Consider the following 27815-nt stretch of genomic DNA (forward strand, 5'->3'; position numbering starts at 1 on the left):
TGCCTGGGGGAGTAGCCCTCCCATACCAGCTGGGTTTGCAGTTACTTCCTGGGGGGTCCTGATGACATATCTGCTTTGTGTTCATGTTTCAGCAACCACCTTGGGGCTGAATGTGACAAAGCAAGAAGATGGCCAAGATTAGCACCCAATACTCCCGCCCTTCCAGGACTCACCACCTTGTGGTAAGGACCACGGACAGAGATCTCGATAGCATTGAGAACGGCCTCAGCAGGTAGGATGGGCTTTTAAGTTCATGCCTGGAACAGGTTATTTCCATAGCTGATCTAGACCTGGGGGAAAGACTGCCTTAGCCTGTGGGCAAGCACGGGTTGGAGGGCGGGGTCTGTTCACAGCACTCCTTCTAACTTCATTTTCCATGTCCCTTACTCCTCACAACCCACACTGAAGTAGTTTTTATTCTCATTTTAGAGATGTGGGAAAATGAGGCTCCAAAAGTTATATAACTTTTGTAACTTTTTTCTAGAAGGCAAGAAAATGAATATTCATATGCAGCAGATTAAATTCTACTGTAAAAATGTCCCCAAACCGCCACACTTTCCCTTGTATACATCAAACATTTATCGGGCTCTGTCTGTGCACCAGCCACTGCCCTGGGCACTGGGGTGGAGTACAGATCAGGTGCACTGTCCCTCACTTCCAGGAGAAGGCCAGGACTCAGCCGTGCTCATGTACCTGGGGGGAGTGGGCCGTGCCCTGCCAGCAAAGCCATCAGCCCCATCAGTGACATCCCGACACAGGCAGCCACATGGAAACCTGGGGCTTTGAGTTCTACTTCTAGCCCTGTTCCTAACTTACTAGTAGACCTGGGAAAACTCACTAACCCCTCCATGCCTCAGTTTCTTCAACTGCAAAATGGAGCAGCAGTGGGAAATGGGAGAGTATCTATTTGGTGCAAATGGACTTACATTCTTATGTTTCTTAAATTCTCAGTGAGTTGATTGAGTTGAACAAGAAGAAGCTTTATTTCCAATATTTATGTTATTTTTGTCTCACATATATAACACTTAAAACCTCCCTGCCGTGAAAACTGCATATTACCTGATGGCCAAAAGTGCAATGACAGTCCCTCAATCCTCTCATCCCTGGCACTAGGCCCTCCTCCATCGTTTCTCCTCACTAACTTATATATGTCACTTCCTCTCTCAAATGCACATTTGGTTTTTCCTACATCTAGGTGCTTTGTCCCAGCTCCTTAGCAACTCGGCTAATAAGTGATAGACAGCAATTTCCCTATCTTTGCAAACTTATGTAGTCTTTGGACCTCCACCCTCTGGGATTCAGGCAAAGGAAGGAAATCTCAAAGCATGGCAACACATATTCCCTCCAACTCTTTTAAGTTGGTGCTCGGACCCAGGAAATTTGATAGACTCAGGGGCATCAGAAATTCTCACCCTACTCAAATTTCTCCCTCCTAACTGGCCGACTGTCAATACTTGTGTTCCACAACTGAGGACTCCTTCCTTTAGGTTAAGGCATTGCCCTTATTTAAAAGGAAGAGGAACACTATTAGGACAGTTGTCTACTATTAAAACTTAGGTGTGCATTAATAGTTTCTTTCCCACATCTGAGCTAATAAAACCCCCTGAAGAGGGGCTTCAAAGAGGATTGTGGTAGAGGGGAGAAAGGTCCCAAGCATGGAGCACAGCAGGAAGTCAGGCTCCCTGGGCAGCATCAGGCTCCTGGGGTCTTGGGCCCAATGGGAGAAGGAAGAAGCTGTTAGGATCAAGAAGAATTTGCAGCAAATGGAACTTTTCCCCATTGCTCCCTTTTGCCTCGAGCAGGACAAAACCAGAGCATCTCGTGGAGCTTCCAGAGTCCCTGGAGTCTCAGTCTGGCTCCTCCTGGTGAGAAGGCGGGCCTGGCGAGTGGGCTGGGGCTCCTGCCCAGAATGCCTGCTTGACCCAACACCACCATGAGCCAGCTCTGCCCGACTCATCCTGGCTCTGCCTCGGCCGGTGGCCGACAAGCTCCGTCTGGCTTGCAGGCCGTTCAAGAGCCTCTGGCTTCCGAGAGCCTCGCTGTGGGCTCACACTGGGTCCATGCACACTCCGGGGATAGGTTGTCCACACAGCCGGTGCTCTGAAGTGATGCTCTGGGACAGTACTCTGCCATCTCACGGGTGGGCAAATGCCCTCCCCTCCCCCACCCCCATCCCCAGGCCAGCGTGGTGACCAACAGCACAGGCTCGGGGTCAGACTGCCGGGTTTGAAAAGTGGCTCTGAAAAACTGCTCAACAGCTCCAAGCCTCAGTTTCCTCATCTGCAAAATGGACTAGTACTGACGTCAGGGCAGAAATGAGGGTAAAACAGGGTAAAGCTTGGGGCACAGCCCCTGCCACGCAGCGAGCGCTTAATCGGTGCTCACCGCGGGTCTTGGAGATGCTGCCCCTCCTATGGGCCTTCTCTGGCGTCCCAGCTGAAGCCTCCTTCACCTCCTCTGACCTCAGATGGCCCCAGCTGTCCCGACATCTGGAACGGGCCATTTCCTGCCTGTGCCCACATCAGGCTGTCTCAGCCTGACCACTAGCCGAGTCTCAGCAAGCTCCACTTGGGACCATGCCCAGCTACATACGTGGTAAAAGCTTGTTGACAGATTAGTACAGAATCCCGTGGAAACACTTGAGAGGTTTCAAAAGGAGAGAGAGGAAAAATGCTTCCTTCTTGAGAAGCATTATCTCATGGAGGCAAGAGTGGGTTAACAGACAGAAGTTTCCAGAATGGCTCCTTAGCATCACCAAAGATTGAGAATAGGAGTTCAGGCTCGGGGGAGCAGCCTTGGGCCGGAAGGCCGGGTCCAGAGCCCTCCCCTGCTTCCCAGAGCAGCCCGACATCTGTCGATTCACAGATTAGTTTTCCCTGTAAGATTGATTTGAGCAAAGGACTCTGGCACAGTCACATAAAATTTTTAAAGTTTCAAATCACTATTTCCAGGGAGGAAATGGTGTTTGAACAAATCGTAGATCTTTGCCTTGAAATTCCAATCCTTTTAGAAAACTTTTGGGAGAAATAATCATGAATGTGTGTCCTTAAATATTAATCCCTCTTTATCCTCAGTGATATCACACAGCTGTGCTGGGGACATATGCATTGGTGTGGTCCTTTGCCGAGTGCCCCCCAAAGCAGGGAGTATCATTTCCCCGACCCCTGAGACATCCCGCCTCCCAGGTCTTTCACCAAATTAGAGACCCAGGTTTCTGTTTCTCTTTTTAAATCATTGGGCCTATTTTCCTAGTGAAGAGTCATAAGGAAGGATGAGAATGTTTCCTTTGAACAAAAAAATTAAGTTTATACCTTGAAAAGACCAGAAATAAAAATGTCTTGAATTTTGCTTTTTCTATTTAGATCTGTTTGGTTGACTCAGTTATTTGAGAGCCGTCTGGCATATTTTTGCAGATAATGCAATAGAGAAAGACTTCACAGTCTGCCACAGAGAATTGCAGCTAGGACCGAGGGCACCCCAAACCCCAGATCAATCTCCTAGTGTAGCTATTTTAGGCGAGCTTTTGGGCATAAGGGGTTGTGTCCTACAGAGAAGGAGACTTCTTCATGCTTTACCCTGAACAGAGCCCAAAGCAATTACCACAAAAGAAAACCATTTTCAACCTGCTTCCCCAGGACCCCAAGACAAAAATGCAGTGACTTCAGTTCCCTGGTCACATGTGGCCGGGGCAGTACCTGCCCATCACTCTAGTTCCTCAGGGCTTGAGAGCAGGAAAAGTAAAATAAGGTATCATTTTCTCCACCCTTGTTCCAAAAGTCCACTTCTGTTTCCTCTTATGTCCCCAAAGTCACTGAAAGAAGACACCAGATCCACAGAGCACAGAGTTGATCACCAGTTCCCGTTCTGATGAGAACCTCTGTTCCCTCCCAGTGACGAAAAAGCTTCACCTTGTGGGCATTAATTCCTCTGTATAAATAAACTCAGAAGATGAGCTTTACAGGTTGAAAATGACCTTGTCTTTCAAAACAGTCACTTCATTTTGTTTCACCAGTTGCCCTTGATCTTGCTGGTTGCTAACTTCACAGGGCTTCTTCCTACAAAGGCACCATCACCACGGAGAACCGGAGACTGCGGGTAGAAGGCAACTTCAGGTTGTCCTGGCCTGATCTGCTTGTTTTACAGAGACCGAAGCCTGTCGAGTCCTGAGCCAGCCCCCGGCCGGACGGTACCTGGCCCGCACTCTCTCCTGCCTATGTATTTCCCTGGGAGGTTCTGGATCCCTGATCTTGCACTGATTGCCAGAAGTTTCTCCCTTTTGGCAGTACCTGTGTGTCCTTGGGGACACAAAATATCACCTCAGACATTTGGTTCCTCTTCTCCTAGCCAATCTCCCCTTCCATTTACCTCGTAAATCAGTTTCTCTGAGGAATAACTAATTGGGTTTGCTATTTAAATACCCCCAGGCATTTAACGAGGGTAGAGACTATGGAGCTGGAAGAAAGACAGCAGAGCAGAACTCTGGGCATCAAGAAACAAGTGGGGAGATGCATCAAGAAGAAAAGGCCCCTTGGGTCCCTTGAACTTACATCGTATAAGACCCTTCCTATTCTTCACAGCTAAATGTGCCTTTCTGGACTTGGGCGTTTGACCAATACTTAAATCAATATGAAATCAATTTTTCCTTTGTTTTCTTTTCGAAGACCAGGAAAATTAAACTCAGGGAGGGTAAGTGACCAGCCCACGGTGCACTTAGTTAATAGGTGCTGGGGTAGGGATTCGAACCCAGGCCTCCGGGCTCCCCACTACGCCGCCTCCCCTTCACGTAGGTGTCAAAGGTCCAGGCCACTTGCAGTAGCTCTCACTGCTGCCAGCTGCAGGCCTGCTTTGAAATCTGGGGTGAGTTCTGCCCTTCTCACCCACCCACAAGCCCTGATGTCATGGGCGTTGAGTCCTTTGCTGCTGATGCACATAAATCTGGTCTCAGGATGTACCCCCAACACCCCCCTGCAATGAACAGAATCCAGACTAGGCAGAAATGCTGGGCCGCCTGCTCGGTGCCTAGAGCTCCCGGAGGAGGGAGCTGCTGGTGGGGCCAGAACACCTCGTCCTGGGATTGCCTCTAGACCTTCCAGGCACACATTCTGTGGCAGAGCTAGAGCCCAGCTGTTAGTTGCTGCCCGCACCCCAACTCCCCACCCCCAAGCATGCCAGCTGCTAGGATCCAGGCACTGGAGAGATGGACTCACTTGTCCCCCTGCCGCTGCCTCCTCCTGTAAGTGACCCGGGTGCCTTGCAACATGCATTCCCACCTTTGTAGTACGCAGAATATTAGAAGCGCAAGGGTATTGTAGCTTCCTAACTGCAGCAGGGCCTCTGGTAGGGTCTCTCATAGGTATAAGGATGAGGTGTGAGTGGTCTCTTATGAGTATAGAGAATTCAATTAGGCGGTTTGGAAATAAAAGAGCCATGCCCACATTAGTGCAGCCAGGGGAATCAGAGCCATGTCTCTAGTGGCATGCCACAGGGCTCAGCTCTCAGCCATGTCCTATTCAACTTTTGCTTTAATCAGTGCCATGTATGAAAGTACAGAAGGCAGATTCATGGAGTGGGTGAGAGCAGGCTTTGAAAGGAGATGGAATGGCATCCAAATCTCAGCTTTGCCACTTGGCTGTGTGACCTTGGGGAACTTACTTAACCTCTCTGAACCTCAGTTTCCTCTCCTACAGTTTTTATGTGGATTAAGGATAAAATGTATGTGGCTGACATACAGCAAGCAGTCAATAAATGGCGTGTACTTTGGGTATCACATCTGTGAATGAGACAGAGTTGGGAGGACCCTGCATACCAAGGGTGCCAAAACATCAAGTGACTCAGATAAATGGGAGAGTCCAATACTTATTTCCAACAAATCAATGGTACATGCATAAGACAAGGCCTTCTGGCTTAGCAGCAGCACATGTTCTAAGAGATTGGGTTTTGGATGACGGTAGCTGGTGATGGGGCACCAAAAGCATGTCTTGGGCTCCAGTAACAGCAGGGTGGTTCTCAGTCTCTGTGCCCAGTCAGGCAAGAATACAGGAAGCTGCTCACAGGAGAATGACCGTGACGGGGAAGAGACTTGAACCTGCTGAGGAAAGGCTGGGTGAGCTGACGCGTCTAACCTGGAAAAACGAGGCAGCACGGGTGTGAGAGCTGTCCCTTCGTGGGAGGCGGGCTGTTAGAAGATGAAGTTGCCTGACTCCATGTGGTTCCAGCAAAAAAAAAAAAGTGTATCCTTGATATGGGGAAGCAGAGGGAGAGAAGAACCTGCTGGCAATCAGGGCTGTGCAGAGAAGACCTGGAGGAGCCATGGAATGGTAGTGAGCTCCCCACGCTGGAGACGGCAGAGAGGTTGCAGAAAGGAAGAGGCAGCGGCTCGGCGGCTGAGATACGGGATTCTGACTTCGAATGACTCACTGGGGAGAGAGAGCGCCTTTACCCTGACATTAATTCTTGCTTGCTTCTTCAGCCGTGTTGCCACCTTATTAAGAAGGCTGATTAGGCTGGAATAGGTCATGTGATCGAATTAATTTGTCTTGCCTGGGCTCTTCAAGACTCGTATAATGAAGTGCAGATCCCTGGAGGCCAATGCCTGGATGGCTTTTAATCAGGCCGATCAAACTTCAGCCCTAGGAAGTTTCAAAAGAAAGGGAAAAAAGGAAAATTACACCCCAGCAGGGAGGTCTTATTCCAGGAAGTTCAACCAACACGAGGCTCTGCTGATGCTCGGACTGAGCTGTGGACACCTGTCCTGTGGGTGCTGTTGCTTTTCGCCCTGAATTGCACAGGTGAGGTCCCTGCCTCCCTTGCCTCTGCGTTACAGGGGACACGGGTTAGGGCTTGGCAAAAGGTCACAGCAGAAATGGATTTTCATTTGAAAGCCTTACACAAATGCACGTGGAGGGCTAGGCCAATTCCTTACAATATTGCTGGACCCTCTTAACCAGTGGGCTCCTGCAGTACCTACACACTACGACAGAGGGCAAGGGAAGACCTCTTGAAGGAGGTGGCACTTGATCTGACTTTAGGAGATAGGATTTCAGTATGCAGAGAGGTGTGTGAACCACAATCCTTGTTCTGGAATCCTTGCATGGAAACAGCTGCTGTGGCTCCCGGGACCTCCCCCCCACCCCAGTGCTCTAATAAGGACCATTTGCTGCTGGCTTGCCCTTTTCACCTGGGCTATGGGCAGTAGCCTCCTTGTCATAAAGGAAAGGCCACTTTCTCCTGAAAGCCAGGACCTGCTGGCTCCTGCTAGAGTATGAACTGAAGTGGGGAGCTCTGGGGTGAGGATCTGTGATGGTAGCTTTCCTCTTTAAGCAGGGCATCTGGCCATCTCAGTCCTCAACGTGTCCAGGAGGTTGGAAATCAATGTCAAGGATGAGCTTGAAATCAATTTCACTTGCTGCATATTTGATTTCCTAGGACCCACTTGCCATGTGAGGAGACGCCGTCAGAACTGCAAGAAGGCATCACCATGGAGACCAGAGGACTGGCTGAATCCAAGCGAAGCTCCTTCACCAGCCAGGGGCCCGCCAGGTAACCGACCAGTCTCAGCCCTCACCTTGGGAAAGGGCAGACGGAGGCAGAAAGAAGGTAGACAAGTCTCAGGAAGACATGGTGGTTGAGGGTAGGGTTGCAGATTTGGAGAAGAAAGGGGCAGGAGAAGCGGAGTCAGAAATCTATCAGGGAGTCATTTCCTCTTGGGTCAGGTGTTCCGAGCTCAGAGAAGTCTAAGAAAAACTGCCTTTATCTGAAATTGCTCTCATAAAAAGTGATATTGAGGTACTTGCTCAATTCTGGAAGAATTCAAGAAAAAAAAGCCAACCAGAGAAGTTTCAGAAAAGAATTCAGAAGAAAGATCAGCCAGCCGTGGGAGACCGTTGGGTGGATCACGGTGGCATACAGAGGGCAATCGTGGCTCTGTCGGAAATAGCCCCTGGCAGGTCCTCACTCACACGGGTCTAGACTTCATAGCTTACGTCCTCGCAAAAGTATTTGAAAGATTAACTAGGCTCCAAGCTCTGTCTCCCTTCTGATAACATCTGTCCTCTGGCTTCAGTAGCTGTACCACCTGGAGGAAGTCATTTCACCTTTCACGTCTCATCTAAAGATGCATCTAGTAACATGAGGGCTGCGGCAGAGCCCAGTGCTGCCTCACGACGGGCGCTCAACAAATGTGGGGCTCATTATTTCCTTCCACTGATTTTTTTTTTTTAACCAAAGCCAGAGTTTCATACAGTCATGTGTTCTACAGGTTTTGCTTAAGAGTATTGCGAAATGTTAATTTATCTATTTATTCTTCATGTTTTTCATTGTGGAGGATTATTTATTTCACTCGCCACTTATAGCTGGGCATTTAAGTGATTTCCAGTGTTTTTTGTCTTACTAATAAAATATCTTACTAATAAGAGGCCTGTTGATCGTAAGTTAGAGAACACCTTCAACTAGCTCAAATGAAAAGGGTAGGGCTGGGGCAGGGGCTGGTATAAGCTAAGATCCAGGCCACCTTGTGGAAACGGAGCCAGTGGGGCTGGTAAGGGGCCGTGGGGAAGCAGCTGCCTTCCCTCTCTCGTTTCTCTAGCAGCATTTCATGATCTGTGTGCTGTTTTCCTGCGTGCCTCCTACGTTTCTGGCTTTCTCTGCTCACACCTGAGCAGGCACAGGCTGAAAACAGCCTTCACCATATGATCCTGAGTTGAAACACCCAACCCCACCTTGGAGTGGTTTTTAGTTCAGAGGCTTGAGTGACTCTGTGGGTCAGTCGTCCATCCCCGAGCCTGTTGGCTGAGGCTGGAGCTCCGGGGAGTAAGACCTTGCTTCTCTCCCTCAGCAGAGGGAAGACGTGGGTGTGGGGAGTGTCAGAGCAGAGAGGTTGGGCTGGGCAGGCACCTTGCCATTCATCTGCAGCAGCCGCTGTAAGCATCTCTGTTCATGGGATGTTCCCTCACTTCAACTTATTCCCTTAGGCTGTGGTCACAAGTGTGTGATGGGGAGGGGATCAAGGTATGTGACAATTCATGACTCCATGCCAGGTTGCTCAGAACCGATTTCTTGGGGACAGTGGCATGCACAGTGGGTGCCCAGTCAGGAAAGCTGAGCTCCAAGAAACAGTTGAGTCTCTCTTTCCGTTACCCCCTGGCCAAGACGGGGAAGCAAGAGGCAGGGCTGAGGGAAGCTTTTTTACAGAAAACTGAAGCTAAGATGAGCTCTGGGCGTGTGGACTGCCTGGTCTCGGGTGCTTGAGGCCCGGGTGGTGTCCGCTCCAGGAGAGAGGTCAGGGCACATTGCAAAGGAACTTCTGCACAGGGCTGGGGGTAAGATAAGAGTTTGTATGAAGAGCAGTTCATAGGACAAGGGTTGGGGAAAGAACCTAGGGTGTATCTGGGTGCTTGTTCCTTTATACTTAGCTCTGGATTTTATCACTGTTCGGAAATTGTATTTTTTACTGTTCCTGTGCTTACCAGTCGTAACAAAGAGCTCTACATGGGGCAGAGGAAAGATGAGCAGAAGAGCTTGCTAATGGCCCATTGGCAGGGTCACGCCTTTGATGGAGTCCAGGTGTTAAAGGGACAAAGCCATAATGAAGCAATGTCCCTTATGGAGGAAGCTCCGTCCCAGGTGGCAGAGGTGGAGGGAAGAAAAGGCTCTGGCGAGTGGGGGCCGGGCGTGGCGTGCAAACCTGAGCCCGGCCCCGGGACCCACATCCTGCCGGCATCTCTGCCCCTGCCCCAGCCCTCTGGGAGGGGGCGTCCGTCTCCTTCCGCACCGCCCTCGCTGCGGGTCTGTGCCCTTCCAGGTTGTCACGCCTCATCATCTCGCTGCGCGCCTGGGCCGCCAGGCACTTACGCCACGAGGACCAGAGGCCTGACTCTTTCCTGGAGCGTTTCCACGGATCCAAGCTCAAGGAGGTGTCCAGCCGCGAAAGCCATGTCCAGTCCAACGCGGGCAGCCAGGAGCCGCCAGAGAGAGGGAGAAGGTAAGGGGGGCGGGGCTGCCTGCCCCAGACCGGGAGGGAAGCACCTGCTGCCCCTTCCGTGCAGCGTGGATCCCGCCCCCCACCCCGGGGTGGCCGGGAGCAGGAAGGGGTCTGTCCTGGGGGAACACTGCATGCTCTAGGAGTCTCCACACGAGCCCAAGAAGCCCTGCGGGAGCGGAAACCCTTTAACCAGAGCCCCCAGCCTCATGGGCAGCTGACCCTGTCCTCCGCGGAGCTCCCGCTAGCGCCCCCTGGAGTTGGTGCTCAGAATCGCACCCGGGACGGTAGCCTCACCAATCTCTCCGTTAAAGGACCCTCATCCTACTCACCTTGCACTGTGACCCACCTTGCTAAAAAAATGGGCCTTTTGTACCACGAACCTCAGAGAGTACCTAGATGGTACCCACAATTTTATGGATGGGTATATGTACATTCTTCTGGGGAAAAGGTCCAAAGGTTGGTTAGAACTTTCAAGGGGAACCATCCTCGTCCCAGGTTGGCTTAAGAACCGTGGGGGGCACAGTAGGTGGGAGTAGGGTGGGGGATGAGGAGAGTGTCTGCTTTTTAGTAGGAGAAGGGTCTGCAGAACAAGGGCTCTGAGCACCTTGCATGGCCCCCTGCCCGGTGGGGAGCTTGTGGCTGGTGCTGTCTGGTGCCTGCAAGTAGAGAAATCTGCAGGGGCTGGACTGACACCCCCCAATCCCCCTGCCCCCCTGCACAGAGCTGCTGCCTCCCCTCCCCCTCTTCTCGTGTTCTTGAGAAGTCACCCCAGCCTCTGGTGGGCGGGGAGACCACTGGCGACCGTGGGTTGAATCCATTGTCGCTGAACAGCAGAGGGTCTCTCTAGGACCCTTGGGGCAGTTGCGGGAGAAGAGGTAACACGTTCAGGGGAAGCAGACCTCCTCTCAGCCTCACAAACAGGAGGACACTTGCTCAGAACCTGTTTTAAGGAAAAAGGGGCTTGAAAAAGATCTTTTGGCTGAATTCTCTAGGTTATGCCAGGGTTTAGAAGACGTAAAGTGTGAAAAAAGAAGCATGAGGGCTTCCCTGGTGGCGCAGTGGTTGAGAGTCCGCCTTCCGATGCAGGGGACACGGGTTCGTGCCCCGGTCCAGGAAGGTCCCACATGCCGTGGAGCAGCTGGGCCCGTGAGCCATGGCCGCTGAGCCTGTGCGTCCGGAGCCTGTGCTCCGCAGCGGGAGAGGCCACAACAGCGAGAGGCCTGCCTACCGCAAAAAAAAAAGAAGAAGCATGATTGTTGCAGAACAGACAGTCCCTGTATAATTTGCTAGAGAAAATGCTGTCTGTTTTGGAGTCAAAGGAACAGAAGGGCTCGGTTGCGGGCCCCTCGAAAAGGCAAAGAAAGCCCCTGGTGGGTGAAGGCCGTGAAGCCTCAGGGGAAACAGATGAATCTTTCTGGAGCTTCGATTTTATTTCCAGATTTGGGGCGGGGGGTTATGTTTATTATAGGTTATGCAGTGCATTGCAAAATGTACAAGATGTACAAGCGTATTTAAGATAAAATATGAGAGTTCAAAGAGATGTCTTGCCAGAGACATTTGGAGAACTACATTAGTCTTCTCTGCTGTGGAAAGGTGTGAGAATCTCTGGCTGAGAGGCGGAGGCCCAGTGGAGCAGTGTTCTCAGGCTCCCATTTCCCATGAGCTTGGACTATAAACCCTCGGGCTCCCTGGGCTGTGGGAAGGGGACCGTGGAGGGCCTGGGTGCTGGCTGGATGTGTGCAGGGCCATCCCAGGTTCCCAGGGCCGGGCATCCCAGGCTGTGTGGGAGCACCAGGACCACGAGGCCCACATGCTGTTCGCTGCTGAGCCAGAAAGACAGGAGGGATAGCAGCTAAGGACGAAGGGAGGGTGGATGAGGAGGAGGAAAGAGTGGAGGGGGAAAGGAGGTTTGCTAGCAAGCCAGCCAGGCTGGTTCAGTTCCTTTTAGGCAAACAAAGACTTCCTTGGCTTAACTGATCAAACTTCTTCTCCACAACTTTAGACTCTGCCCATTTCCCTATGTGACCAGATTAACGGAGGGTTGACCCCATCAGAACCAGGCCCCAACTATGCCACCAATGCCTGGTCACTTGCTGGAAGGTTCAGAGGGGGCAGGTGAATGCAAAGGTGCAGGATGGGAGCAGATCAATCAGGGAGGCTTCCTGGGGGATGAAGACTTTGAATTTTCAAGGCCAAGTCCCATCAGCAAAGCAAAGTGTATGCAGAGATGGGTCTTAGTTCTCCTGTGGGTTTGGCCCGATGAGATTATGGCAGATTATGGTGCAGCTCACGGGCAACTGCACCCCAGAGAGCTAAACTTTCCTCCATAAGCTCACAGTTTTGATTCCCCAAGGGATTTTTAGATGATCTGAACCAATCCTGAAACAAGCAGTTAGAGCCCCATCCTGGATGGGGAGAGGGAGGCTTGGGAGGGATGAGCAGAAGTACCAAAAAGGCATTTGGCTGGATGTTCAACATCATAGAACAGGTGCCCTGAGAGTCAGGCTGGAGTGTCACCAGCGCCTGGCTCTGGGCCCCAGGGTCTCCTGTCCTGTGAATGGTCTGCAGTCACCACAGACAGGCAAGCTGCCCTCTAGCCCTGTGAGGCCAGGCTGGCTTTCTAAAACCAGCTGTCAAAGATGCGAACTGGCAGGTGAGCTCAGGGAGATCACGCCTTTTCCTAAAGAACATCACCAAGTATTGCCCAATGCAGCTTTCAATAAACGTGCTTGGTTGTGAAACCAGCCCCCACCTTCTACCAGATTCTCACATAGATCTGGGGTGGCAGACCCTGCAGTTTTAAGATGAATGTGGGGCAGGGGAAGGGGGAGGATGGGCTGAAACCTGGGGCAGCTCTGCCCAGAGTCCATTTTTTATTTATTTATTTTTGGCTGTGTTGGGTCTTCGTTGCCGCGCGTGGGCTTTCTCTAGTTGTGGCGAGCGGGGGCCACTCTTCATCGCGGTGCGCAGGCCTCTCACTGTCGTGGCCTCTCTTGTTGCGGAGCACAAGCTCCAGACGCACAGGCTCAGTAGTTGTGGCTCACGGGCCTAGTTGCTCTGCGGCATGTGGGATCTTCCCAGACCAGGGCTCGAACCCGTGTCCCCTGAATTAGCAGGCAGATTCTCAACCACTGCGCCACCAGGGAAGCCCCAGAGTCCATTTTTTGCCCTGAGAACTGGAAGCGGCCCTTGTGATGGGGTTTCCAAGGGAAGGGCCCTGTGACAGCCACATCTCTGCAGAGGGGGCAACAAGTTGCTGCTGCTGCTAACTATGTCCATTCTGGTCCAAGGAGCTTGGCCTGTTCACCCAGGAGCACCCGAGGGCAGGCGCCACACCGGGTGGTCTCTGTGCCCCCCGCTCCGTAGCACCTGGCCCACTGCCTGGCACATGCTAAAACTGGAGGACATTGAGAGGAATCGAGGCTAGGATGCTGGATGGGATTCAAAGAGTTAATCCTCAGTTATTCAGAAGCCTCAGTTTACCTAGGTGTTCATCCTCTCTCCTTCACCAAAACTAACTAGTCACAAAAAAATGTCTGTCCCTGACAATAACAATTCCCTCTGTTCAAGCTGTGTGGAAAGGCCCGTGAGACAGGGGATGGGTGTCCCAGAATAACCGCCTGGGGGCAAGGGGTCCCCAGCAATTGGACTTGACTTCAGATTCCCATGCTGTGCTCTCTTTACCTCCCCGCAGTGACTGGCCCCTGGCCAGAAGCAACACCAATGCCTGCAACAACTCAGAGAAGGAGTGAGTACCTCGGCTCCCTCCCGCTCCCTGCGGCCAACCGCCTCCCTGTAGCCACCCCAGCTTTGTACTGCTACTTCCCCCAAACCCCACCAGACCATTCTGGGGTCCTGCTCCTTCCATTGGAAACCCATCCCTGTGGACAAATGGGGAGAGGGACCTGGTCTGTGTGACTTCTTTGGGCAGGTCATTTTATCTCTGTGTCTCTCATTGTTCTTATCTAGAAAGCGAAGGGGTTGGATCGGTAAACATTTTCAGTGCTAACACCTCTGTTGCTGTGTATCTGAAGATGCAAAGCTGGAGTCCCTTTACAGAGCAGTGGATAATCTCCTTCATGATGAGAATGCACTTTGCATTCTACATCCTCAAGCTCCTGTGTGCCAGTGAAGTGCCCTTGTCTTAAGGCCAATTCTGGCCAATTTGGAGGGCATGATCAGGATGGTGGAAAGAGGAAATTTAAATAGTTCCGGAGATTAGCCTCTTGAAACCGTGACCCACTGTAATTCCTTCCTACCACCCGATGCTGAGCTGGCAGAGCAGTTTGATGTGTGATTCTGGCAACATCACCCAAGAGCCCAAGCAGACAGTGTGCGTATGTGTGTGACCATATTTGTGTGTGAACACGTGTGCGTGTGTGCCCCGTTCTCCAGCCTTCCTTTTTGGAACACCGTGGGGGTAGGTAGCGGAGGGGGGGTCTCAGTTGGAGCTTAGGGGAAAACCGTCAATATCAGCCAAGAAATGCCAATTTCTTGACTTCCAATTGACCGAGAACTGTGCTGAGGCTTTTTCTTGTTATTTCCCTTTGTTCTTCTGATAGAACTTCTTTCCATTTCCCTCCATGAACCTTAGTTGCATTTTGGGGCTTTTTTGTTTGTTTTTTAAATGTATTTTTTTTTAAAGGGCTTCAAATGCTTGGCTATCTATCTATCTATCTATTTATTTATTTATTTATGGCTGTGTTGGGTCTTCGTTTCTGTGTGAGGGCTTTCTCTAGTTGAGGCAAGCAGGGGCCACTCTTCATCACGTTGCGTGGGCCTCTCACTATCACGGCCTCTCTTGTTGCAGAGCACAGGCTCCAGACGCGCAGGCTCAGTAGTTGTGGCTCACGGGCCTAGTTGCTCCGTGGCATGTGGGATCTTCCCAGACCAGGGCTCGAACCCGTGTCCCATGCATTGGCAGGCAGATTCTCAACCACTGCGCCATCAGGGAAGCCCTAAATGTATTTTTTAAATTGAAGTGAGTTTACAATGTTGTGTTAGTTTCTGGAATACAGCAAAGTGATTCAGTTACACATACATATATTCTTTTTCAGATTCTTTTCCATTATGGTTTATCACAGGATATTGAATATAGTTCCCTGTGCTGTACAGTAGGACCTTGTTGTTTATCCATCCTATATATACTAGTTTGCATCTGCTAATCCCAAACTCCCAGTTGATCCCTCCCCCATCCTCTCCCCCTTAGTTGCATTTTGTTTACATAAATTGGGACATCAAATCCAGAGACCCAAATGCCAGCAGTCAAGAAAAATGAAATGATTCAATCTGCAAAATGATAGCTACAGTGATATGTGTTTGATGCCCTTGGAAACCTGGTGTTGAGTCCCACAGTCAGGCAAAGGCTCAGGGCACCAGAAACCATAGGTAGAGGTCTTGTGGGTGGGTCTCCAGGCTTCTCCATCCTGGGGCTGGGATGTGGGCAAGGATGGCGTGGATGCCGTCAGCTACATCAGGCTCTTATAAATCTTTTCAGATGGGCTCATATCCTGGGTCCACATTGCAGCCAAGGACCGAGGGACAAAATTGGGGGCTGCCCCCAAATGGAGCCACCTGGGTACAAAGATACAGAAGTAATTCTTATGGACACCTTCCCCCATTCTTCCACCACATTTCTAGCATTTTCACTTAGTCCCATGGGTTCTGAAAATTTCTTTCTCCCGATCAATCTGTTCTCAGCCAAAACCAGCCTTGTTTTGTAGCTCTGTGTAGGTCCCCTGGGGCAGTGCTGGGTGGATTCTGGGGCACAGCTGGATGGCACGGGGTCTTCCCTAGGCCCTCAGCAGGTTGGTACCCAGAGGAAAGTCCAAAGCTTGTAACCTGGGGCCACAAATCCTTAACAAGGGTGGCAGAGCCTGGTGTAATTAAACTCCCGATAAGCTTGTGGGCAGCGCCCTCTTCTGGTGTCTTGACATTAAGACTTCAGCTGCAGAAAGACCAGTAGATTCAAGAGAACAGAGGATGGGTGAGTGTCCTTGCTCTTCTCATTTAAAGATTCTAACAACATTTGTTCTTAGTTTATTAATATGCTCATTGTCAAAAACTTAGAAAACACAGAAAAGCACCCACGAGCATACACCCATAAAAAAGTACACTTTATGTTAGCAGTTGAACCCCATTATCAGAGACAACCCCTCTTCACATGTTGGCAAATATCCCTCCAAGTTTTCTCTAGGCATATATATATTGAATAGATAGATACATGGATACATAGATACACAGATACGTAGACAGATGCAATATGTTTAATATATGTACTGGTTAAGAGCATTTGCATCCCAGCTCAACCACCTAAGAGCTTTGTGACCTTGAGCAAGTTACCTGACCTCTCTGTGCATCAGTTTCCCGACTTGTGAAATAGGGGTTGTAATCGGCGTCTTACACAGTTGTGTTAAGACTGACTGTTCTAATACATATGAAGTGCTTACAACAGTGCCTGGTACGTAGTAAATGATCAATCAATATTGACTACTGTGGGAAGCAGAGTAATTTCACTACCACAACCTCACCAAAAATGTTTCCATCCTAATCCCTGGAACCTGTGAGTAGATTATCTTACATGACAAAGGAGACTTTGCAAATGTGATTGAATTTAAGGACCTGCAGATGGAGATATTATTCTGGATTATCCAGGTGGGCCCAATGTAATCACATGAGTTCTTAAAAGCAGAAGCGGGAGGTAGGAGAGTGAGTCAGAGATATGAGAGGGAAGGAGGAGAGATTCGCAGTGTGAGTGGGACCATCCTGTCATTGCTGGCTTTGAAGATGGAGGAAGCGGGGAGGGAGGCATGAGCCACGGATGCAGCAGCCTCCAAAAGCCAGGGATCCATTTACAGCCAGCAGGAAAACAGGGACCTTGGTCCTGAGCTTCAAGGAGCTGGATTCTGCCTGCAATCCCAGTGAGCAGGAAACATTCTCCCCAGAGCCTCCAAAAAGGATCACAGCCTGAGGGCACCTTGATTTTCATCCAGTCAGATTATACGACTTCTTCCAATCTCCAGAACTGTAAGAGAATAAATTTGGGTTGTTCTAAGATACTACACTTGTGGTAATTTGTTATGGCAACAGTAGAAGATCAATAACACAGCTTTCGATCCCAGAAGTGGAGTGCTGCTGTAACAAATACCTAAAATGTGGAAGTGGCTTCAGAATTGACCCTAGGCAGGATCTAGAAGAATTTTAAGGAGCATGTTTTTGTTAAAAAAGCCTAGATTGCTTTGAAGAGGTTGTTAAAAGAAATATGAATGTTAAAGACTCTACCAGTAGCACAGGGAGATCAGCTCGATGCTTTGTGACGACCTAGAGGGGTGGAATAGGGAGGGTGGGAGGGAGGGGATATGGGGATATATGTATATATATAGCTGATTCACTTTGTTGTACAGCAGAAACTAACACACCATTGTAAAGCAATTATACTCCAATAAAGATATTAAAAAATGGGGAACAATCATCAGAAAAAAAAACTCTACCAGTGAGGGTTCAGAAGGAAAAATGGGGAGCATTACAGAGAAAAACCTAAGTTGCCTACATACTTAATACCTAAATGATCGAAACAGACTATTAGTAGAAATCTGGACTTTAGGGGTGCTGCTGGTGAGGGCTCATAAGGACGTGAGGAGCAGGCTATTAGAACCTGAAGGAAAGGGGATTCTTGTTGTTTAGTGGCAAAAAGCTTAGCAGGATTATGTCCCACAAGTATGGGGGAAGCAGAATTCGTATGCAATGAGCTTGAATATTTAGCTGAGGACATTTCTAAGCTAAGGTACTGAGGGTGCAGCCTGGTTTATTCTTGCTGTTTATGGTAAAACTTAAGAAAGAAATTGAGGGAAGAACTGATAAATGAAAAGGAAACACGACTTGATGATTTGGGAAGTTCTCAGCCTGCTCAAATGGCAAAAGAGAATAAGTTTTAAAAACTCACTGTCAGGGGCTTCCCTGGTGGCGCAGTGGTTGGGAGTCCGCCTGCCAATGCAGGGGACACGGGTTCGTGCCCTGGTCCGGGAGGATCCCACGTGCCACGGAGCGGCTGGGCCTGTGGGCCATGGCCGCTGAGCTTGTGCATCTGGAGCCTGTGCTCCGCAGCGGGAGAGGACACAGCAGTGAGAGGCCCGCGTACCGCAAAAAAACAAAAACAACAACAACAAAAAAAAACAACTCACTGTCAGGAAAGCATGTCTTCAAGGAAAAAGCTGAGGATGCGGCTGAACTTTTGCTAATAACTCAAAGATCAAAAGTTCTGAGTATTCAGTCACCTAAAAGACCTTCTGAAGAGACTGAGGGTGTGAACCATGGCTCATCTCAACAGAAGCCAAAAATAGGAGATTTCTCAGAAAGATCTGTGGATGAGCCTCTGTCTAGTGGAGTGGATCCCTCTGGTATACATGACCCATTAAGTTCTAGAAGATTTTATGGCAGCAGAAACGCTGCCAGCTTGGACCTGAAGGATAGAAACAGTACAAAATGAAGGAAAACTGTTAGACCTTTAAATTCTAGATGCAGAAAGCAGGCTGATAAAAAACTACTCAGCTACAAACAGGTGCTACCTTTCATGAAAAAGAAAGGATGACTGAGGGCGGAGCCATGAGCTATAGAAGTTTATTCTCAGGCCTTGAAACATACTGACCGATGGCCCTGCTGGATTTCGAAATCACTTGGAACCACTGGCTCCTTTTGTCTTCCCATCTTCTCCCTTGCTGAACTAGAATATCTACATCTGGTGTCCTATGCCTGCTCTTGCATTGTGTTTATGGAGATGATTCGTTTCTTTAGTTCCACAGGTAGGGAGGACTCGTGTCTCAAATGATTCACACCCAGAGTCCACACACACCTGATTTAGATGATGAAATTTGGGACTTCTGAACTGATGAGACTTAGATGATAATTTTGGACTCTGAGTTGATGCTCTAATGGGATGAGGCTGGGCGATCTTGGAATGGGGGTGAAGTCATTTTGCACATGGGATGCAAGGAAATCTTTGAGGGCCAGTGAAGACTGCAGTAGGTAGCCCGGAGGTGCCCATATGCTAATCCCCACATCCTGTGACTATGTTACCTTACACGGCAAAAGGGACTTTGCAGATGTCATGAAGTTTAAGGACCTTGAGATGGGGAGATTATCCTGGCTTATCAAGGTGGACCCCGTCGAATCACATGCATCCTTAAAAGTGGAGAACCTTTCCCAGCTGCAGAGAGATGGCATCTTGAGAAGGACTCAACCCTCTGTTGCCGGCTTTGAAGATGGAGGAAGGGTGCCATGAACCAAGGATGCAGGAGCCCCTAAAAGCTGGGAATGTCCTCAGCTTGCAGCCAGCAAGAAAATGAGGATATTGGTCCTATAATTACAAAGAACTGAATTCTGCCAACAATCCAAGTGAGCAGGAAACAGTTTCTTCCCTAGCGTCTTCAGAAAGTATTACAGCCCTGCCGACACCTTGACTTTGATGAGACCCCTACCAGGCCTCTGACCTACAGATCTGCAAGATCATACATTTGGGCTGTTTTAAGCCACTAAGTCTGTGGTAATTTGTTCTGGCGGCAATAGAAAACTAGTACAGCTATTATTAGAAAATCTTTTGTAGTCTACTTTTTAACTTAGCAAAATCTGAGGAACATTTTCCCCTGTCACTGAATATTCTTCCACAACCTCGTTGTAAGTGGCCTCATAGAATTCTGTGGTTGATGAAGAATTTCCTCTCTTGTGTGATTAGATTGTTTATGCTGTGACTGTTAGAAATAATGGTGGTGGTGATTCTTCTGTATGCGTGTTGGCACACATCTTTGATTATTTCCTGGGGAAGTGCTGTGTAAAGTGCATTGGTCCTTTTCAACAAGTGTTTAAATAGCAGACACTTATTTCTCAGCCTTTCCTTCCTCCAGGGGGAGGAACAGGGGAATCAGAAGGGCCTGCGGGTGATTCCGGGGGTGCCCTGAGGCAGGCAGGGTCTTTTACCCTCCACCTTTGTTTCCTCGGCTGTTCAGTGGGCAGTAATGCGTGCCTTGCAGGACTACTCTAACCGTTAATAGGTAACCCTTGTAACTGTGTCCAGCCCATAAAAGACATGCAATAAAGAAGGGGAAGCAGAGTAAAGCTGTGTGTGTTGAGGAAACATCTGCCCTTACAGGCCCTTCCTGCTGATGCAGACAGGAGGGCGAGGCCCCACATGCAACGCCACATCCAGCAAAGTCTGGAAGCATCTGAGCGTGGCTGCATTTGCCTCAGACGACTTGAAGACTTGCTGCTGCACAGCACACCTGTGCCTGCCTAAGGGTCTTGCTTCCTTTCTGTCCCCTGGCTTTCCCATCGAGGGCCAGGTTTTCATGTGACCCCAGAACAACGGAAAAGCCACCCCCATTCCTCAGAACAAAGCACGTTCCATGTGACTCCCAAAACTCTGAGTGACTTTTCCACCCTAAAGGTGTGGATTTGGGTTTATTTCCCATTACCTCAAAAGTTTCCGGTCTCAAGCTGCTTGTGACTTTCTAGGGACTCACGGAAATAGGTCAGAAATCGTAGAATATTAGACTGAACCATTGTGTACATTTCAATGTATACAATGGATACTTCAGTGGAGGTGGTACCCTCCCCCTTCAGGAATAATAATAATGATATTATTCATGAAATCAACAACCTCATTTCATCCCAGTGTGCTGGAAAGATTGGTTTCCTGCACCACGCCCTCTCCCCCGTGTCACTGTGGCCTACCCTCTCCCCGTGGTAATGACCTTGGTATATGAAAATTGCTAAATGTCACTCTGTGTCATCCAGTGACAAGGCGAAAAAGGAGGAAGAGAAAAAGGAAAACCCAAAAAAGGAGGGGTAAGTACTGAGAGAAACTGCCCCCAAAGAGGGGGTTCCATGGTCACAGCAGGCCTGGTTCCACACCACCCGGCCCTGGCCCTGGGGAGGAGAGAGGTGCAGTCAGGCCTTAGGGTCAGCCCTGGAGAGAGGGCTGCTTAGGGCTACAGAAAAGGAGTTGGTCTCAGGCAGGGATCAGGCCTGCTGAGATCACGTGAGGGTCTCGTTCTGCAGGGAAAGTCGGGGAACCCAAAGTGGGGCTTGTAGGTAGGCAGGTTTGTCTGCAGCCTCAGGTGAGCAGTTTGGGGCTTCCCTGGGAGCCTGCTCCGGTGCCCTCCCCTTGGGCATTCTGTTTGCCCACAAGGTGGCCATCCACTCAGTGGGGTATGCAGAGCCCTTTTCCTGGGTACTAGAAAACACTATATTCACAAACTTTAATCCAAACCCAGTGGCAATGAGTGTTGGAAACGTGCAAAGCGCAGTCGATCAGCAGCTGATCTTGGACTTGCTGAATTGAGGTGAAAACAGAAAGGCAACTCAGGGTCTCCTCTGGGGCGCGGGAGCAGCTCCGCAGGCCTTGGCTGGCATGGGGGGCAGATGGGGTGGGGGAGGAGACGCGTGGACCCAAAGAAAGATCTCCAGTACCACCTATAAATTCCAATCCTCCGAAAATCCTGAAAATAAACACGGAAAGCACCCTAAGCTATTTCTTCCATTCAGTGTTGGCTGACATAACCTCGGTGATTCCCAGGTTGGTGGTTTTTGGTGGAGAGGCAGGAAGTGTCTTTAGAACATCTGCACGATTGCAGTTAGGTGGAGAGAGCACATTCCCAAGGGAGAGCTCTGGGCTCCCAAGTTCAGTCCAGAGAGGAGCTGTCTCAGAACCACCCAGGGCAGTGATTAAATGCACATTTACAGACCCCAGTCCTGGAGGGGTCTGGCTGGGCCTGGGAGTCGGCATTTTCACAGAGCTCCCCGAGATGGTTCCAACATCACTGTGCTCCATTTTCCTCCTCGGCATCCTGAAGGCTATGGATGATACCCCAGGACATGGGAATGTCATCACTGTGGTTTTGTAGTCACCGGTGGCTTCCTGGGGCACTGAGCTGGGAGAGAAGGCCTTCGGAGTCTGCCCTGCTCCCAGCCTGGGTGGGGGCACCCATACAGGGACACCCATGTGACCCCCCTGGGACTGACAGCACCCTATCTGGGAAGCCATCTCTAGCTGCAGCCCACAGTTGCCCTGGGGTCTCTAAGCCTTTCCAAACCTGTGGTCTTCCAATGCACTGAGCTGCTTGTGTGTCGGGGTTTCCAGAAAGAAGAAGGACACCATCATGGTGGACCCCTCCAACAACATGTACTACCACTGGCTGACCATCATCGCCGTGCCCATCTTCTACAACTGGTGTCTGCTCATTTGCAGGTAGGGGCGTGGGGCGGGGCCTCAACACAGAGCTCTGAGTCCCTGGCAGCCACCATCCAGCTGCATGTGCCTCAGTTCCTCCTGGGTTCCCTGAAGCACTGGTGGAGGCCTGGCTTTGAGATCAAAACCATGGTCCTGGCACCTTGGAGCCTCCTTGATGGAGTCGCAGGAGGAAGATGCAAGGGCGAGCGTTGCTCTCCTGAGGGGAAGTGGGAGGGGCTGGGTCACTCCTGAGCTGACCTGCAGGACAGGGATGCAGGCGCCAGGAGATGTTCTCGGGCTGTCGGCTGTGGGCTTTGGGTTTTCTGAGCCGGTTGGGAAGCAGGGTGAGCTGCTGCTCTTGTGAGGGCAGCCGGGGCCTCAGGGTGCTCCCAAACTGCTAACTTGTGGGGATAGATGTGGCTTGTTCTGTTGTTAATCTCGCAGAAATTGTTATATCTTTGTTGGCATTTAAAGGCCCCAGAAAGGGCAAGTTCTCAGCCCCTTCCTCTGAGGCCTGGATAAACTGCCCCACGGCCGGGGGAGGGGAGCAGTCTTGTCGCTAATGCTGCGAGGCAATGGGGCCCACTCTTTGGGGTCAGTCCCAGCTCTTCTTAGGAGCTCGGTGACCTTGAGACAGAAAAGCGTCTGAGAGCCTGGGTCCCCTCATCGGGGCTGGGACGCTGATTTTGGGGTGCAACCCTGTGGGCTGGGCTGTGAGCGGGATGAGCTGACCCCAGGTTTGTAGCACAGAGCTGCTGCCCGCCTTGGTCCCGCCCCCCACACACCTGCCCCCTCTCACACTTGTTTCGGGCCTGTTTTGAGGAGCTTCAGTCAGCACCTGACGCTTTGGCTGGTCCTGGACGACTCAGCCGACTTCCTCTATGGCTTCGATGTTCTAGTCCGAGCCCGGACAGGTGAGCGGGCCCAGGACCGCAGACCCCACAGCATGATTCGGGGGCCACCTGGGGGCCACAGGGCGGGTTCAGGGAGATCCAGAATGGTAGCCCTTGGAGCTCCTCTTCTTGGACAGTCAGAGGAGCCAGGGCATGTTACCCCATGGCTTTTAGAGGAGGTGTAATATACTGAAAGTATATTAGTTTCAGAACTAAAATCTAAAACAGGGCCTAGGGGGATATGACTTCCTTCAGATTAAGACAGGCTGGGACCTGGGACCCTCTACCAGAGTGCTTGCACTTGCCGCTAGACAAACATCTCCTCTAGCACCAGGACACAAAGAACCTGTAAAGGACTAAAAATAACTACATGGCATGTGCAGACCACCTAAGCCCCCCCTCCAGCCTAACCCACCAATCCACCCCCATATCCTTTAAGGGACAAGCTCGCCCCCACCCCTCAGGGAGCAAGCAAGGCCACCTGTTATTGTTTTCGCTCCCTTGTGCTGCAGCATGAGTCCCAATAAAGGCCTGAATTCCTCATCCGGACTCTTATCAATTTCTATTGATTAAAGAGTCCAAGGACCCCAGTTGGTAACAAGATCACCTCTAGTTGTGAGTGGGGGCTAAAGACCCCACCCATGCCTCAGTCTCCAAGCTGTGCCTCCTTGGGCCTCCTTTTTCTGATTTGCACAAAGGCATCACATAGGCTGGTGGAGGCCCTGCTTGTCATTTCCAAGATTTTTAAACTCAAAACTGTGCCATGGTTGTGGATATAAAAGCCACTGGATCACAGCAAAACCTCAGGGTGGCTTCATGGTGTATGAGGCATTCCAAGCACGTCTTGTTTTCCCATGAGAACTGCTGCAGAAGACAAGAAGTGTAGGCATGATTATCTCCATCTTACTGCTTTAGAAACTGGGGCCCAGAGAAGCTGAGTGGCCAGCCTAAAGGCCATAGTCACCACCCAGCAAGCCAGATGGGTGCCCGCCCCTGCTCCAGAATTAGTGCCCTGCATCATAACTTAGAAGATCTCAAGAACACAGCTTGAGGCTTGCCTGGGTGACTTGGCCAGTCCTGGTGGCCTGCCACTCCATGGTTACATGAGCCTATGGAGATGCAAGAGCCCCATGGGTGGCTGACTCGTTGGGGGGACTCCCTGCTTCAATCAGGCTTCAGTGGGACAGGCAGCCCTCACCCAGACATCGACCATCCCTTTTTGTGCTTGGTACTGTCCTTGGCAATCTAAGATTCAGCAGAAGGCTGGGAGAGAGAGGGGGACAGGTGGGCACAGACACCAAGAGGCCATGGATCATACTCCAGGAGCAAAAATCGTCAGAATTGAGGCAAGATATATTAAGGAGGTGTTGAGGAGTCCCAAGGCACACGAGTGCAATGTAATGATCCAGGCACTCAATAAACACGAGTGTAACCAAACAAACGGGGGATGGGGAGCTGGGAAGCCAGGTGTCCCTAACGTGTGACAACAAACTTGATGTTTGCTTTTCACAGAGGGGGCAATCCTACCTCTTTCTAGCCCTCAAAGTGTGGCCCTGGACCAGCAGCATCACCTGAAAGTTGTTAGAGATGCCCCAGACCTATGGGACCAAACTCTGGGGACAGGTCCAGCTCTGTGACTTACAGAGCCCTTGGTGTGTTGCTGTTGCTCACCCATATCTAAAAAGCATTTGTTATATTAGTCTGTCTACTCTTTTGCATGTTTGAAAATGAAAGAAAGAAAGAGGGAGGGAGGGAAAGGAAGGGAGAGTGGGACGAAGGGAGACGGCAGGTCACGGCCTACTTGGTGGATTTCCCCAGTAATAACACTTCACGACTCCCAGGGTCCAGCCCATCTGCAGACTAGGGTGGGTCCCAGGCTTCATGTGTTTTCAGAGCCCCTTGGGTGACAGTAATGTGCAACCAGGAAGGAGAACCTCTGTGCTCCTGGGCAAGGTTTTACAAAGATAAGTTGCAGGACTTCCCTGGTGGCGCAGTGGTTAAGAATCCGCCTGCCAATGCAGGGGACGCAGGTTTGAGCCCTGGTCCAGGAATATCCCACATGCCGTGGAGCAACTAAGCCCGTGTGCCACAACGACTGAGCCTGCACTCCAGAGCCTGTGAGCCACCACTACTGAGCCTGCGTTCTGCAACTACTGAAGTCTGCGCGCCTAGAGCCCGCGCTCCACAACCAGAGAAGCCACCACAATGAGAAGCCCACGCACCGCAGCAAAGACCCAATGCAGCCATAAATAAATAAATAAATAGAGTTTAAAAAATAAATAAATATAAATAAATAAAAAATAAAAAGATGGGTCATGCCCCATCAGTGACTTGTAAAGTCAGTTTGCTAGGCCATGACCAGTGTTTTCAATTTTTTTTCATAAATTTATTTATTTAATTTATTTTTGGCTGCTTTCACCTTCATTGCTATGCGCAGGCTTTGTCTAGTTGCATCAAGTGGGGACTACTCTTCGTTGCAGTGCGTGGGCTTCTCACCGCAGTGGCTTCTCACGTTGCGGAGCACGGGCTCTAGGCGTGCAGGCTTCAGTAGTTGTGGCACACAGACTCAGTAGTTGTGCCTCACAGGCTCTAGAGCACAGGCTCAGTCGTTGTGGCTCACGGGCTTAGTTGCTCCGCAGCCTGTGGGATCTTCCCGGACCAGGGCTCGAACTCATGTCCCTTGCATTGACAGGCAGATTCTTAACAACTGCACCACCAGGGAAGCCCTCAAATTTTTTATTATTAATATTTTCAAACATATACAAAACTGAGGCAGTAGTGTTGTGAATCCCCACATACCCTTACCCAGCTCCAAATGTTATCAACATTTTGCTCATCTTTTTTCATTTATCCTCCCACTCCCTGTTCTTGGATGGAGTTTTTTAAGGCAAATCTCAGACAGTAACCATGTTAGCATGTAACCTTAACTAGGGGCCCATTTTTTAAGTATAACTTAAAAGTATATAAGTATAACTTCCATTTATCTCTGAAAATTTAATAAGCATTCCTTACTACCATCAAATACCCAATATCCACATTCAAATTTACCTAACTGATCTATGTTTTTAATTGAATAAAATAGATTAGGTCATTGAATAGAAAATACCAGAGTGCATTTCCTGTAGTAATGGTATGTGTGGTTTGTGGAAATTGTTTCTTTTATATATGTACAACCACGTTTTGTGTGGTCTTGAGGTGAGATACCTTTCTGCGGGCCATGGCCATAAAAAGGCCTCTTTGATGCCCATGTGATCTATCTTCTTCATCAGGCTTCCTGGAGCAAGGCTTGATGGTCACGGATGCCAACCAGCTGTGGAAGCACTACACAAAGACCTTGCACTTCAAGCTGGACATGTTGTCCCTGGTCCCCATGGACCTGGCTTATTTTAAGCTGGGCATGAACTACCCAGAACTGAGGTTCAACCGCCTACTGAAGTTGGCCCGGCTCTTCGAATTCTTTGACCGCACAGAGATGGGGACCAACTACCCCAACATGTTCAGGATTGGGAACTTGGTCTTGTACATCCTCATCATCATCCACTGGAATGCCTGCATCTACTTTGCCTTTTCCAAGTTCATTGGTTTCGGGACCGACTCCTGGTTCTACGCAAACATCTCAAACCCAGAGTATGGGCGCCTCTCCAGGAAGTACATTTACAGTCTCTACTGGTCTACCTTGACCCTGACCACCATCGGCGAGACCCCACCCCCCGTGAAAGATGAGGAGTATCTTTTTGTGGTCCTCGACTTCCTGATGGGTGTCCTGATTTTTGCCACCATTGTGGGCAATGTGGGCTCCATGATCTCGCACATGAACGCTTCACGGACTGAGTTCCAGGCCAGGAGTGACTCCGTCAAGCAGTACATGCAATTCCGCAAGGTGACCAAGGACTTGGAGACACGGGTGATCCGGTGGTTCGACTACCTGTGGGCCAACAAGAAGACGGTGGATGAGAAGGAGGTGCTCAAGCGCCTCCCCGACAAGCTGAGGGCCGAGATCGCCATCAATGTGCACCTGGACACTCTGAGGAAGGTCCACATCTTCCAGGACTGCGAGGAGGGGCTGCTGGTGGAGCTGGTGCTGAAGCTGCGGCCTGCGGTGTTCAGCCCCGGGGATTATATCTGCAAGAAGGGGGACATAGGGAGGGAGATGTACATCATCAAGGAGGGCAAGCTGGCCGTGGTGGCCGAGGACGGGATCACCCAGTTCGTGGTCCTCAGCAATGGGAGTCACTTTGGCGAGATGAGCATCTTGAACATCAAGGGGAGCAAGTCAGGGAACCGCAGGACGGCCAACATCAGGAGCCTCGGTTACTCGGACCTGTTCTGCCTCTCCAAGGACGATCTGATGGAGGCTCTCGCTGAATACCCTGAGGCCAAGAAGGCGCTGGAGGAGAAGGGGCGGCAGATCCTGATGAAGGACAACCTGATCGAGGAGGAACTGGCCAAGGCCGGGGCGGACCCCCAGGGCATCGAGGAGAAAGTGGAGCACCTGGAGTCCTCCCTGGACACCCTGCAGACCAGGTTTGCACGGCTCCTGGCTGAGTACAGTGCCACCCAGATGAAAGTGAAACAGTGGCTCAGCCGACTGGAAAACCAGGTAAAGATCGGACGCTCCACAAACAGAGGCCAAACAACAGTGAAGACGCAGGTGTCTGTCTCCCGCTTCCCAGAGCTGGCTGTCAGTGTGATGCTGCACGGCGTGGGACTTGGCCAGCGTTGA

At 50.4% G+C, this 27815-nt stretch overlaps 1 protein-coding gene across 1 annotated transcript; it reads left to right on the forward strand.

Moving 5' to 3' along the window:
* Window positions 1-98: 98 nt before the first annotated feature.
* Window positions 99-27815, forward strand: CNGA3 (cyclic nucleotide gated channel subunit alpha 3; the record flags this gene model as incomplete). Its single annotated transcript, XM_079720615.1, is given in 9 exon segments — window positions 99-232; window positions 7426-7539; window positions 9800-9979; window positions 13674-13727; window positions 20765-20815; window positions 22110-22217; window positions 23009-23032; window positions 23034-23113; window positions 26362-27815. Coding segments are annotated over 9 exon segments (2169 nt in total). The 5' UTR covers window positions 99-128.

The sequence above is a fragment of the Hyperoodon ampullatus genome, assembly GCF_949752795.1.
Source record: "Hyperoodon ampullatus genome assembly, chromosome: 15".
Classification (NCBI taxonomy): Eukaryota; Metazoa; Chordata; class Mammalia; order Artiodactyla; family Ziphiidae; genus Hyperoodon; species Hyperoodon ampullatus.